The sequence below is a fragment of the Panulirus ornatus genome, chromosome 20 (assembly GCF_036320965.1).
Source record: "Panulirus ornatus isolate Po-2019 chromosome 20, ASM3632096v1, whole genome shotgun sequence".
Lineage (NCBI taxonomy): Eukaryota > Metazoa > Arthropoda > Malacostraca > Decapoda > Palinuridae > Panulirus > Panulirus ornatus.
The window spans coordinates 9571586-9586340 of NC_092243.1; the positions used below are offsets into that span (position 1 = coordinate 9571586).

Here is a 14755-nt window from a genome sequence, read left to right on the forward strand (position 1 = left end):
AGTTATTGGGAAAGACACGAGAGGGGTAGAGAGTTCCAAAGCTTCGAAGTGTAAGGAAAGAAACAGTTATCAAAACGGCCCACCTTCGAGTTGCCGACGGACGGCCATACAGCAAATCATGTGAGGCAGCAGCTTGCCGAGCATCGCGCTCGATCTCACTTTAGTCTATTGTCTCTCGACTCAATACTTTTAAGTTCGGTGTCTGAAAGCATTGTCAAAAAAAATTCACCAACCTTAATCATCCTAGTGTCATAAAGTTCTTTTATAAAGTGGTCTCTGTGGGATTTCGATATCTACGAACGTCATGCTTGGCCGTTGTACGGTGAGGACGCCCCTTAGTATGTCACGATAATGAGAGGAGGGAACCGAGTAGCTTCAAACGGGGCCGTGAGAGTCTTAAGGATGACTACCAGTAACAGGGAAGCCTTCATGTGCCACTCTGATGAGGGAACTGCAGCCCAAGTCGAGGGGTTGAGTATGTTGGATCGCCACACTGTGAAAAAAAAAGAACCGCTGAAACGAACAATGAAGTTCGAGTTTCACCAAAGAATCGATATGACCTCCACGCGTGAGTGTTTGTGCATGTCGAAGAAGAAGAAGAAGAAGACTTCGGTGACATAGGTTTCCCCCCCGGAAACCACCCACCACCCTACCCCAACACCACGTCTGTGGATCAAAAAAAAAAAGAGGCTTCCCTCTCTCTCAAGCAGCGAGCTGCTTGATCTATAATGAGACCAGACTTTCTTTCCCGTCTGGTTGCCGGGAACGAGAGAGACCCCCGAGCCACCCACCCACCCACCCAAGACCCATGACTGAGATCGTGAATGCAAGTTGCCTTCGGTGCACGCACTCGAGAGACGTTGGACTTCTTCAACAACATCATCCCCTCCCCTCTAACGAAATTCCCGACATAATAATCCTGGGTCGGCAAGATTACGGACGGCCTCGATTTTTTTCTGTGGGATGTGCGTGTGAGGGGACTCTCTGTTGACTTGGCTGTATACCTCGTAAAACAAACGGATCACACATGACGATCATGGTGGCCCGGCTGGACACTTAGCACGATGGAGAGACGGTCGGGGGGGATGTTGACCTAAGGTGTACTAATCCCACTCCCATGACATTTCACCCTGTCCACAAGACTCAATAGTGCACAAGCTGCTATATTCATGGCTTGTGGTTAGGGGGACGATTCAACCATCCTCCCTCCCCTCCTCCTTCTTCCTCCTCACAGCATCAGCACTGGTCTATACCAGCGACAACCGAAATTCAAAATGTCCCACCTGCATGGTCGATGCTTTTGAGGAACTTTTGTCTGTGGCTACTGGAAGCCAACTGAAACACCATCTGGAAGATTGACATGACTGTCTTTGGGTACTGGAAGCCAACTGAAACACCATCTGGAAGATTGACATGACAGACTTCAAGGGCAAGTCTATGGAGAACGAGGAAATGTTATAAGGTCTATGGAGAACGAGGAAATGTTATTATTTTGTTCTGACTTTATGTTCTATGCCTAATTTGCGACAAACATCTTGACTGCCCCCCCTACCCTCGCACTTCACAAGTGGTCTCCGAAGCAGGGTCTCTGGCAACGTTGACTGTGTAATTCGAGGACTTTGTCGTATCTTATTCTACATCTTAGGAGATGGTATCAGGCACACCTGCTCTCTCTCTCTCTCTCTCTCTGCTTACCGTGGTCGTTCGCCCCCGGGTGGTGGTGGTGGTGGTCGTCGTCGTCTTCGGTAAAGGAGGACGCCAGGAGGTCGGCCTTCAACCCCAGCTGTGCCAGGTGGTACGTCAGCTGAGATTCCACTGTCAACAGACAATTCAGATGGTCACCACCACGAGACTTTAAAAGCATCGCGATTACCAGCTGTTTAGATTATTTCATAACTGGTCAAGCGGGTTGAGGAAAGCAAACAAGTCACTTAACTCCAGTTTACATGAACACAATAAACAAAATACATAACTGAAAAGGACCACTGAATGATTTAGGATCATCTGAGGGAGAAAATATATATGTCTACCGTGAAATGGTTAATCATACCATGGTCGGCGTCTATGAAGAGGTAAAGACAAACTTTTAAAAGATCATATGAGACCAATTACTCAATTTTCAGAAAAGCAGTTCACATGATTTTATCACAGACTACAAAATTGGTATGTAGGTTTCCTGTGTGAGTTTACCCTATGTTCACTATGTAAGTTTCCTGAGTGAGTTTACCCTATGTTCACTATGTAGGTTACGACCCTTAGGTGTGTGACGGTGTGATCTCTGACCCGACCCCTCAAGGGTTAGGTCAAAGGTCACGCCACCATCAATACCCAAGGGTGTTAATGCCCTCACCGTGCTCAAGGATCGTACCGTCGTACTCAACGATCGTACCGTCGTGCTCAAGGATCGTACCGTCGTGCTCAAGGATCGTACTGTCGCGCTCAAGGATCATACCGTTGTGCTTAAGGAACGGACCATCGTACTCAAGGATCGTACCGTCGTGCTCAAGGATCGTACCGTCGTGCTCAAGGATCGTACTGTCGTGCTCAAGGATCGTCCCAGTCGTGCTCAAAAAATTAGCGAAGCTGAATGATTCTGAAAAATGCACTGCAGCAATTGGCGTTCTGACACACTACCTGGCATAGATAAAACTCGTCCCCTTGTCTTCCCGTTGCCTAGACCAACCGGGTACAACACTGCGAATCACTAGACCAGCACTCAATCTCTGAAAAATAACCTACGAAAAAAAAAAAAATACCATTTTCTTACAGTTGAAGACAAAACGAAGTTATCTTCTTCCCTCTGACTCGTGTGTGCGAGAAGTGCGTAACCCGACGAGCAGCTTTGGAAAGAACAAGGAGAGAGTAGCAACCAATTCAGTTAGATGGGACTGACACAACACCCTTCAACCCTCCTTCCCCCTCCCCCCCCTCACCACCCAGTCCATCAACAGATTAAACAGACACGGTGGCATCACACGCGCCGCCCCCCACCCCCTTTCCTGCCGCAGACGCTCGCCTCTCCACCTGGGACCACTCGCCTGTATGATCAATTAAGAGACCCCCAGAGGGAAAACCGAAACTTTAATCTCTTGCCAAGACACTTCGCAAGACTCAGTGCTGAATGTTTGCAAACACCTCGGATGGTATGTTCACCCTCAACGTACGTACGGTTATCGCAAAGAGAACCAGGCATTAGGTGATCAAAACAGGAGGCGAAATGCTCAACCGCTCAGATCTCTTCGCTGGGAGAAAACGAGTTTAAAGATTTTACGAGCGGGTCCCCCCGAGAGGTTGGAAGAACGTTTGTAACTTGAATGTTCGAGTGGAACACTGGAGCGCCGCAGTAAAATGACACTGTGAAACACTGCGGCCCGTGGGCAGTCACGAGTTTGAAATGTGTATATGTCAGGGTGTGTGTGTGTGTGTGTGTGTGTGTGTGTGCGCGCGCGACTTTCTTGCGACACCCCTGGAAGCGCACGGATGGTCTACGAGTCGAATCTACTACGATGAAACATTAAATTCAAAAGTGATTAGGACTCAGAACTCTCGCCATCTCTCCGTGGCCGAGGCAAATCACGAACAGACTCTCCAAGAGCGAAATGACATTTCGACGTCTATATCCGTGACAGAAAACCCTCTCTGTCTTCGAGGAAGACCCGCGTACCCAAGAACACCCTCGTCTAAGGCGATTCGTAACGCGTAAAAATGTGTGAATGTCACGCCGAAGGAGCGGACGAAATTCCAGGCTATTTCTTCCGACGGGAAGCGAGACATCATCAGGTCCTCAGAATAAGAGATGAATGACCGAAAACGGAATGGAAGAAGCGTTCGATAATGCAGTAGATTTGCGGAGGGAGGGGAGGGACGGACGACGACTGCAAGCCAAAGCGGTGATGATTCTATCGCAAGACAAGGGGATGGAAAGATAAGGAATGTATTAAGAGGGACCCCCCCCCCAAAAAAAGGACACCGTAGCGATGGAGATAAGAGAGAGATATAGATCAGAGGGAGGGAGGGAAGGGGAGAAACAACAATTTCTAAAGCGTCTCAAGCAGGTTTACCTCAACTGTACCATGGCTCCATTGGCACAGACGTCTACAATAACATGTTTGGCTTGTCGGATCTACAGAACGGGAGAGCCACACATACAGAGCACAGCGTCCGAGTCTTTACCTAGACTCAGCCTGATGCCTGTGGTTCCCAGTGTGGTAAGGGGTTTCGGGCGCGATAAAAGCGCATCCATAGCGAGGACAAATGACCGAGAATCAGGATCCCGCCCGAGACTGTATTGTAGAGATGATGCACGAGGAGGACTGGAAGCAGCAGGCAGCGAGGAGAGAGAGAGAGAGAGAGAGAGAGAGAGAGGCGATTCACGGAGGGAAAATACTTAGTCTTTTACATTACTTAAGTATATAGGAAAAAAAAGGGAATCCAAAGGTTAGGCGACCACTATCTAACTTAAGACGATGACAGACATCACCTCCGTCCTAGGAAAACATCCCCGTCCTAAGACAATGTCATACACAACCCTCCATCGGTCTTAAGACCATGTCAGACAACTCCCATCCGTCCTAAGACAACCCATCCGTCCTAAGACCATGTCAGACAAACCCCCATCCGTCCTAAGACAATGTCAGACAACCCCCATCCGTCGTCCTAAGACAGTAAGAGACAGCTCCTCCTCTCCCCCAACCCCAAAGACAAAATCAGACAGCCCCCGTTCCCCAACCACCCGTCCTTAAGACAACGTCCACCAACAACGATGAGGTAAGAGAGAGACACGTCTGTCTGGTCGGGTCGGGTCGAAGTGAGAAAAGAGAGAGAGAGAAAAAAAAACACCATCATCCACCGAGGATAAGACCAGTAATAGAGCAAACGAAAGGTACGACAGCCAACCCCCCCTTTTGCTAAAACAAGGAGCGAGAGCCTGACAAAGCTTTTAAAGAGTTAGGTGAGTTTGTGGCCAAAAGTTATGGTCACAGACCTCGACCAAGGCCTTAAAAGCCAGCCAACACAGGGCAATGCCAGATTGTCATGGTGGTGGAGGAGGAGGGGGCTTCTTCTTCTCCTCCTCCTTCTCTCTCTCTCTCTCTCTCTCTCTCTCTCTCTCTCTCTCTCTCTCTCTCTCTCTCTCTCTCTCCCGATATACTGGCATCCACCACAAAGCTCACGCATCGCAAGGGGGGGTGGGTTTTTGCAGTAAATCCAGATATGGAGACCGTCCGAAATCCACCCGAAAACCCCCATGTGTACTAAAAGCCAACTAGACCTGTGTTATATCAGATCTGCTCAAGTCCCACTTGAGGCCTTGGTCTGCCATGCCCTGACCCTCACTCGCTGTCTGTACCTGCATGACCCCCACACATAACACTGATGACGCCTGGATGACCCCCACACATAACACTGATGACGCCTGGATGACCCCCACACATAACGCTGACGACGCCTGGATGACCCCACACAAAACACTGCTGCCTGGATGACCTCCACACATAACAATGACGCCTGGATGACCCCACACATAACACTACTGCCTGGATGACCCCCTCATATAACACTGATGCTTCCTGGATGACCCCACACATAACACTAATGGTTCCTGGATGACCCCGCACATAACACTAATGGTTCCTGGATGACCCCGCACATAACACTAATGGTTCTTAACTGACCTACACAAGGGTTGCCCCAGAGGAGCCGCTTCCAGGCGAGGCACTGGTTGACGTCCTGGAAGGCGTTGCCCTTACACACACAGTTGGTGTGGAGGTCAGTGCCCAGGAGACCCAACATGGCCTTGGTACACTCCTGGTGTTGACCCGCACACCGGCCCGTCATGGTGTCAGCGGCACACGACAGCTCGTAGTGCTCCAGCCTGTACCTGCGGGGTTAATGGTCGTTAGCGGGAGTTCTGTGGTGGTTAATGGTCGTTAGCGGGAGTTCTGTGGTGGTTAATGATCGTTAGCGGTAGTTCTGTGGTGGATAATAGTTCTTACTGGTAGTTCCATAGTGTTTAATGGTCGTTATCGGTAGTTCCGTAGTGGTTAGTGGTAGTTCTGTGGTGGGTAATGGTTGTTAGTGGTTGTTATCGAGTGTCATTAGTTTCGAAGCTGTGAATTAGATGAGATCCAAACATGGCCCTTGTCTATATTCTCTCTCTCTCTCTCTCTCTCTCTCTCTCTCTCTCTCTCTCTCTCTCTCTCTCTCTCTCTCTCTCCCTATCTAATTCTCTCTCTCTCTCTCTCTCTCTCTCTCTCTCTCTCTCTCTCTCTCTCTCTCTCTCTCTCTCTCTCTCCCTGTCTAATTCTCTCTCTCTCTCTCTCTCTCTCTCTCTCTCTCTCTCTCTCTCTCTCTCTCTCTCTCTCTCTCTCTCTCTCTCTCTCCCTGTCTAATTCTCTCTCTCTCTCTCTCTCTCTCTCTCTCTCTCTCTCTCTCTCTCTCTCTCTCTCTCTCTTGGTGTGCTGTACAGCAACACAGTCTCTCTCTCTCTCTCTCTCTCTCTCTCTCTCTCTCTCTCTCTCTCTCTCTCTCTCTCTCTCTCTCCCTCACCTGCAGACTCGGTCGCTGCGGCAGTCGCGTCCGAGGTTGTGGCACTGGCTGACGGAGACGGAGTCGGTCATCTCGGCGCACGGCGGGTGGAGGCGACGCTGGGCTCGCAGACAACCAGTCTGTTCCTGCTCGTCCCCATCCCTGCAGAGAGGAGAACCCCCCCGACGTGAACAGGGGATAGGTAAACTCTCGTAAGAGGGATAGGTAAACACTACGTGTGTCGTAAGATGGATAGGTAAACACTACGTGTGTCGTAAGAGGGATGGGTAAACACTACGTGTGTCGTAAGAGGGATAGGTAAACACTACGTGTGTCGTAAGAGGGATGGGTAAACACCACGTGTGTCGTAAGAGGGATGGGAAACACTACGTGTGTCGTAAGAGGGATGGGTAAACACTACGTGTGTCGTAAGAGGGATGGGTAAACACTACGTGTGTCGTAAGAGGGATAGGTAAACACTACGTGTGTCGTAAGAGGGATGGGTAAACACTACGTGTGTCGTAAGAGAGGGATAGGTAAACACTACGTGTGTCGTAAGAGAGGGATAGGTAAACAGTATACGTTCGTCGTAGTTGGTAGGAAGGTGTCGCAAGAGGGATAGGTAAACTATGCGTTTGTCGTCATGGATGGAAAGCCTTCGTAATGCATAGGAAGATGTCGTAAGAGGGATAAGTAAACACTATACGTTTATTGTAGTGGGTAGGAAGATGTCGTAAGAGGGATAGGTAAACGCAATGCGTTTGTCGTAATGGACGGAAAGGTGTCATAACAGGAATAGGTAAGAAAATTAAAAACGAGAGGGGAGGATTTCCAGCCCGACGCTCCCTCCCCTTTTAGTCGCCTTCTACGACACGCAGGAAGTATTCTTTCTGATCTGATAGACACAAAAGAAAGAGTAACATACTAATGCAATTCTTATTGGAGAGAATTGGAACTGATAAAGCAATACCAATTCAAAGATTATCTGAAGCATTTCTAGGATAGAAAAGTTAGAAATCTCCACTTCGAAGCACTGTGTCCTGGTTATAATGAAAAATACAGGAAAAAGGATGAGAAATCTTTTTTTTTTTCGACGTATCTAAATCATTACAATGCTACAAACAGTACATTAAAAATACATAGAAATACAGTAAAGTAATACAAACAAGTTAAGGAAGAGCGCCACTGGCATGGGTATAGAAACAAGTTTCAACATCAAACCCTAAAAAAAATAATCTCTTTCTCTAGTCTATTCGTCGTGACATTTCATGTGAGCGACAGAAGACTTGAACGATAAGATGAATTCATTCTTCACATTCTTATGGTGAAAACTGGTTGGGTCAGACTGTACACGACTCTGATACAAACTTTGTACGTATTCGTCCCTGTGTCACGTGTCAAATACGTTTAACAGACACGAACGCTCCCGGAGTTTACGTGCAGACACAGCGAGGCTGGGGAACGAAAAGCGAGTGTTGGGTAAGAGAAATGATGATGTTGTCCAGACGAAGACTCAGAACGTATAATTCTTATTTGCGTGGCAGCTCGTATCTCTTCCTTAGCATGTCTGCATATTCTCGTTTTGCTCTCTCTCTCTCTCTCTCTCTCTCTCTCTCTCTCTCTCTCTCTCTCTCTCTCTCTCTCTCTCTCTCTCTCTCTCTCTCCTTACGTAGCGTCTCTGCAACACAATACAACAACAGCTACATCATGTATGCTGTTCTCACATTACTGTTCCGTTTCATTTCGTGTCTTTTGTTTATATAATAATCCTAAAAGAACGACTCAAAATGATAAAATCAGAATATAAACGTGATTTCACATTCATGAGGTGCCTGTGGTCGTATATCAACACATTTAAACCACAACAACCACTAGTTTTTATATATTCTATAAGACATGATGATATGAGGTGTTGATATATATATATGGTAATGATTTATAGAGTTTACGTGTGACCTTAGTGCGCGCGTGCGTGCGCAGAATCGACTTATCGTCCTGCGTTGAAGTGCGTGGCTCAGTGTGTGTCAGTGTTCTACGATTACCTCATCCTCAACCACTGCTTGATGGTCGTGATGCACTGCACTCCTGCTCACAGGATTCGTCTAAACGGTGTTCGAACTGTGGCGGGAGCTCGTTTCTGGCCAGCCTTGAGATACAAATCGTCTCCAAAGAAAAGAAAGAAAGAAAGAAAGAAGAAGGAAGATTTATTTGGAATTTTAGAAGTTTTGTTTAACTTCTTTCACGTTCCCTGCCTTGTGGACGCCTGCTGAATGTGTGTGTGTGTGTGTGTGTGTGTGTGTGTGTGTGTACGCAGAGGAAGGTGAAGAAAGACTCGTCACTGTATAACTTTTATCTCGCAATTTTGATTGAGAAGTTGAGGCCTGTTTTCTTTATCAATATTTACGCCCACTGTGTGTATATAAGCCATCCTTACGCAGACGATGCTAAATGCCCCTCTGAACCTAACCTCGTTTGCGTAGTAACTTGAATTTTCGTGTAGAGAGAGAGAGAGAGAGAGAGAGAGAGAGAGAGAGAGAGAGAGAGAGAGAGAGAGAACACTACACCCACTATGAACAAATGACTGGACTCTTGCGTCTGCTAACCGATCTTTTCCTTTCTATACGTTTCATCGTTCTGACCCGCGAGGACAGACTTTCATTCGATTCAATTCCTTGTGGACGATAGATAACCTGGCTCTTATCTGAGCGTTATCTCAACCACATACGACAGTTATTATCATTTCTCAACGATACAGACATCATTTGTAAAACGATACAAGCCATTTGTGGGCTAGATAAGACTTGTATAAAACCACCCACTGCAGTGTGTGTACCCCCTTTTCGCTGTGTTTGACATGACTGAACAGCGAGGCAGTGTGAGTGTTGCCGATGAAGTGTGCGAGATGAGGTATGATCTGGCAGTAACGCCAGCCAGCGTATCGTGGCCTAAACTGCTTGATATACGGAAGCATTATAACCTTATGGAAATATTTAATCTATCCGCTTCACTGCGAGTAGAGTGTGATAGTGATGATGCGTGTGATAGTGATGATGTGATTTTTATACTGATGATGCGTGTGATAGTGATGATGTGATTTCTAAAAGGTTCGAATAACTATAGCAAATATTACCGTTTTCGAACAAATATTAGGTACATTTTTATTTATGACAATATAGGAGACATTCACAGCTTTGGCAAGCAGTTGTTATAATACCTGGGTAATAACTGGAAGCAGCATTTATGCCACTGGATAATGAAATGTGATAAACATTATTCACCCTGTCTATTAACACCATTTGGGGGCGAAGGTCACGAGCAGTTGTAAGTAAGACATTCCTAGGAACGCTACGGGACATGTGAGAGTTAGTGAACATACCGAATCATTTTCTGTGCATTACAGTACATCAGGTCGGAATGGTGCAAGTGTGAGGGATTTTATGAAGGAGATGAGGATGATGGCTCAAAGCTGAAAGTTTCAAGGGCCTCTATAATGATTGGTTAAGTGTAATATACACATGGTTGTCCTAATTTCCATGTGAACTGGGCTGTGTGTATACATGCGAAGAGTCAGAATGGTGTTTTATGCTGATGTGTGTGTGTGTGTGTGTGTGTGTGTGTGTAGAGGGGAGATGTTATGTCAGTCTAAAATGTATTTTCCCTAAATCTAACGTCAACATATCTTCAAAGCCTAGATATACTGCTCTTTTACATGCAAAACTCACTTGATTTATGTGTGAACTCTGGCAAGAGACTGTGCCAGCCTTGAGTAATGTCTTTTCAAGAGAGGAAAGAGAGGAAGAATCTGGCATTCATCACACACACACACACATATATAACACGCTACTCACAGAAGACCCGTACCCACACGGTACAGTATTAAGGCGATTACACAAACGCCAGTGCAGCAGACCCATCTCCTTCCCCCCCTCCGAGAGCGTAACTCCCTGGGATACATCACCCCTCCTGCGGCGCCTTCTGCTTCCATCACCGGAGAGAAAACTTACCGGGGATGAAAGTCGCCCTAAGCATCGAATTACTTGTGGGGTCACGGGCCTGGCACCGGCCTCAGGTCCAGTGTAAACAGAGACTCGGCTCTGTTTTTTTTTTATATATATACACACAAGGTCCTCATGAGGCATCATGACACCACAGGAAGGGCCTCACTCGTACGCTTGCTGTGATCAGTGACGGCTTCCTCTTAATGTTACCGTAATTAGCAACAGCCTCCTCTTATGCACACTGGAATTAGCAAAAAGCCTTCTCTTATGTCACTGTAATTAGCAAAGGCCTCCTCTTACGCTAATGTAATTAGCAACTGCTTCCCTTTATGCTAATGTAATTACCAACTGCCTTCCCTTTCATGGTTACCGTACTTAGCAACTGCGTGATGCTTAAAGGAATTACCAACTGTTGTCTCCTTCTATGCTTACTGTAATTAGCAGTTCCTTCCTCTTATACTTGCTGTAATTAGCAACTTCTTGTTCTTATGCTTTTTGTCATGATCAACTGCTTTCGCTTACGCTTGCAGGAATTACCAAAGACGATAAACTGTCACTTCTTGTATTGACTGTAATTACCATTGGAGTTCAATTGCCCCATTTGTGGTTCCCGTAACTAGCAAACCCGGTATGAGCTTCCTCCTTTTTTTCGTACAACTTTAATGAGTGAAAACGATGAAACGCCTTCTCCTACGCTAACCAATTAACAAAGACAATGAACTGCTCATTTTGTGTTTATACTATGATTAGCACACGCTTAGGTATGCCCTAACCCCTTGAGCACGACGGTACGACCGTAAAGCAAGACGGTACGACTCCTTAGAGCAGGATGGGCTACCCTGTTGGCGTGACCCTGGAAGGTGAGGCCAAAGGGAAAGTACCTTCGAACTCTAGGATGATACCGACCATAGCTAAGGGTTGTGCCGTCGAACTCAAAGAGTAGTGCTGTCGTGCTCAAAGAGTAGTGCTGTCGTGCTCAGAAGGGTCGTACCGTCGTGCTCAAAGGGTCGTACCATCGTGCTCAAAGGAGCCGTACCTTCGTGCTCAAAGGGTCGTACCTTCGTGCTCAAGAAGGCAAACTAATTAAGACAAAATCACAGCACTAACTTGCAGATAAAACTACACACGTGAAGACCCCCCAAATCAAAATCACCACAGGACAAGATGTGTCGTCATCACTAAATGGTGTCATCTCCTTATATCAAATTTCCCTCCACGAAAAGAACATCATGTTTGATAACTACAGACCCGCTACTAACCTGCAGACGCAGAGGGCGATCTTGAGAGCCAAGTCTTGGTTGGACTCCAGCAGGAACTTGTAGATGTCCTGGATGGAGCTCCTGCAGGCATCCTTGTGGCAGTAAGCAGCGTCGCAGTGGCCAGTCATCATCTCCAGATGGCTTGATGAAGGATTAAAACAAATGAAAGATATTTAAGAGTTCCTCAAAAGCGTTTGGGGAAACAAGATAATTATTTCAAAGTCAGTTATCATGAAATTATCATTGACGGAAGGCAGTAATGTCGTACGAGCTAAAGCATTTTCATTCTTCTGTATGGAGTAGCAAGCAAAGAATTATGATCTCAAGATAATTATTCTTTTTTTTTGTTAAGAAAAACAGCAAATTCAAAGAGAAATCAGGAACACACACACACACACACACACACACATCTGATAAGACAGATATCATAATCATTCAGCTTAGAACGTCCCCCAGCACTAGATGCCCCAACTGTGTCATGAAGAGCCATGCACGCACGTACATACACTCCCTCCCACACGCCGCGCTCTTCGCTTACCTTCGGCAGAGCGACTCGCTGATGCAGTCCTCGAGGGCCGATTGGCACGTCCCCGCCACGTACTTGAGCTGCTCCAGCGACACGTTGTGGTCCGACTCTGCAGGGCGGCGGCGGGGGAAGAGGAACAACAACAACAACGCCATCAGAAGAGAGGGAAATGGAATCTATGAGTAAAAGATTATATGCACAGGTGTGCGCCTCTTATGTTAGACGTTTTCACGTGTGATTCACAAAGGAAAGGTTTTTATCTCTACTGCCGTACGCTAACCATTGTCTTACTGTGTTCATCAAGTCATCAGAGATTAATATTAATCGTTAGTGATGCCAGAGTCTTAATCAACATGATTTAAAGCACAGTATCAAGGAATTAACATCTCAAAATGACTTATTTAACTGTTTCTAATGATGTGCCCACATAACGAGCATATGACTTTAGTTATATACCTGCCATGACCCACACCCCGAACCAACCTCCCTCCCTCCCTCCCTCTCCCAGGAACACTATAACTAGCAGGAATAGCATTTCTCACCCCATCCCGAACACACTATACCCCAAAAGTGCGACAAGCAAGAAATTGTGCTCCCTCACCACCACACCACCCCAGCATGCTGCTTCTTTCCTTCTTCCATGCTTCTCAGTGGCTGTCTTTAGAAAAACAAAAAAAAACTCAAGACAAACCTGCAGGCACGAGACACAGCATTCCCACAACTCTGTGCTTTGAGTTCGGTGTTCTTCCTTCGTCAGGAAGGACACTGAACCATCTGGCGTGTGTGTGTGTGTGCCTCTCTCTTTCTCTCTCTTTGGTGTCGGAACGCACCGTATCACACACACACACACACACCCATGCAGCAAGTAATACTCACTTTTTTTTCACCCCTCTCTCTCTCTCTCTCTCTCTTTCGAGTCGGTCATGTGTACACACGGGGTGTACCATGATGAGGGACCTTCTGTGGCCCACTTACGTCTAATCGGTTTAATGTATGATTTTAAGGATATCATAAAGTGCTTTATTTTAGGGCATGCTTCAAGTATTTAGTGGCTGGATAATTTTTTTTTTTTTTAAGCTGTGTGGGGTTTTAAACGACGTTACGGGGACGAGGATCACCTTCCTAACATTGGGACAAACAATACCTGTGTACAAATCATCAAGTATATACAGGTGTGTGTGTGTGTGTAAACATATGCATATTTCCTGGAATTCACCTGTTGATTAGAATACTTGCTGGAGAAAATCCTGAATAGCTAGACAGACCTCCAGCTGTGTGAGGAGTGAGGCAAATTTCTCATCCCTGCAATGGACGTGAGTGGGACTTGCTAACTGCCTCTTCCTGTTCCCACTCCCCCAAGTGTTAGTGAGTGGCTAGAGGCAATCTATACCCAACATGCCAGGGCCTCCCATTCAAGTATATAGAGTTTTGACTGTTGCTTTCGCTGGCGACAGCGGATTAATAGCTGGCATTAGCTGCGGGGTTATTTGTGGTGTAGGAACCTTCTTCTTTCTCAATCTTGTTCTTTTTTGAAAGTTCATGTCAGTGATGTGTTGTTTGTCAACCTTCTCCCACCAGTCGCTGGGATATTAGGGACTCGTGTGTGTGTTAATGTCTTACTGGAACCTGAGATGATGATGTCTAGAATAGTTTATGGACGAGAATCGTCCCAAATCATCTTGAATTTGTTGAAAGAGATTTATGTCCGCCATGAAACACTGTTCATTTCAAAGTACTAGTGTTGTAGTGTTTGAGTGATAACGTTACTGGGAGTGTTGCTGTGTTTAAACCGAGGGAACGTTTCTGTGTGTTGCTCTGATCCAAGGGAACGTTTCTGGGTGTTGCGCTGACCCAAGGGAACGTTTCTCTGTGTTCCTCTGACCCAAGAGAACGTTTTTGTGAGTTGCTCTGACCCAAGGGAACGTTTCTATGTGTTGCTCTGACCCAGGGGAACGTTTCTGGATCTTGCACTGACCCAAGGGAACGCTTTTAGAATACATTCTGAACAACAGATATTGCGTGTGTGTGTGTGTGTGTGTGTGTGTGTGGTGAAGATTCTAATCTATGGCCCTACGCAGGTAAGGTTTTAGCTAACCCTCAGAGTTGCAGGCCTCCAGTAAGTTGTGACCTGAAGGATCGGACCTGCTCTTCAGCTGTGGGGGTGATCCTAACTTTACAGCACCAAGGTCATCATCTAATCAAAGTACCTTACAGTACAATGAAAAGTATTCATACTCTGGGGGGGGGAGGCAAAAGTTTCTTAATGACTCGTCAAGAAACTAAGAGAGAGACAATTGTTGTAAATACTGAAAAGAGAGATTTGTGTTTTCAACACCCAATGTCCAAAGCCATTGAGAATTACGTGGGAAATCACGTGACCAATATTACCCCCTGGAAAAATGGAAGTGTGATAAACATAGTATTAGGACACCAAACCTTTCCCCTCT

The 14755-nt window shown here is 46.4% G+C and overlaps 1 protein-coding gene across 1 annotated transcript in view; it reads right to left on the bottom strand.

Moving 5' to 3' along the window:
• LOC139756176 (uncharacterized) overlaps nucleotides 1-14755 on the bottom strand; it is a 152997-nt gene that overhangs the window by 23294 nt on the left and 114948 nt on the right. Inside the window, exons 8-12 of the mRNA XM_071675363.1 lie at nucleotides 12321-12417; nucleotides 11783-11923; nucleotides 6547-6687; nucleotides 5673-5878; nucleotides 1696-1815 (exon numbers count right to left, since the gene is read on the bottom strand). Of these exons, the coding sequence (XP_071531464.1) occupies nucleotides 1696-1815; nucleotides 5673-5878; nucleotides 6547-6687; nucleotides 11783-11923; nucleotides 12321-12417 (705 nt within the window). The remainder of the gene's footprint in view (nucleotides 1-1695; nucleotides 1816-5672; nucleotides 5879-6546; nucleotides 6688-11782; nucleotides 11924-12320; nucleotides 12418-14755) is intronic.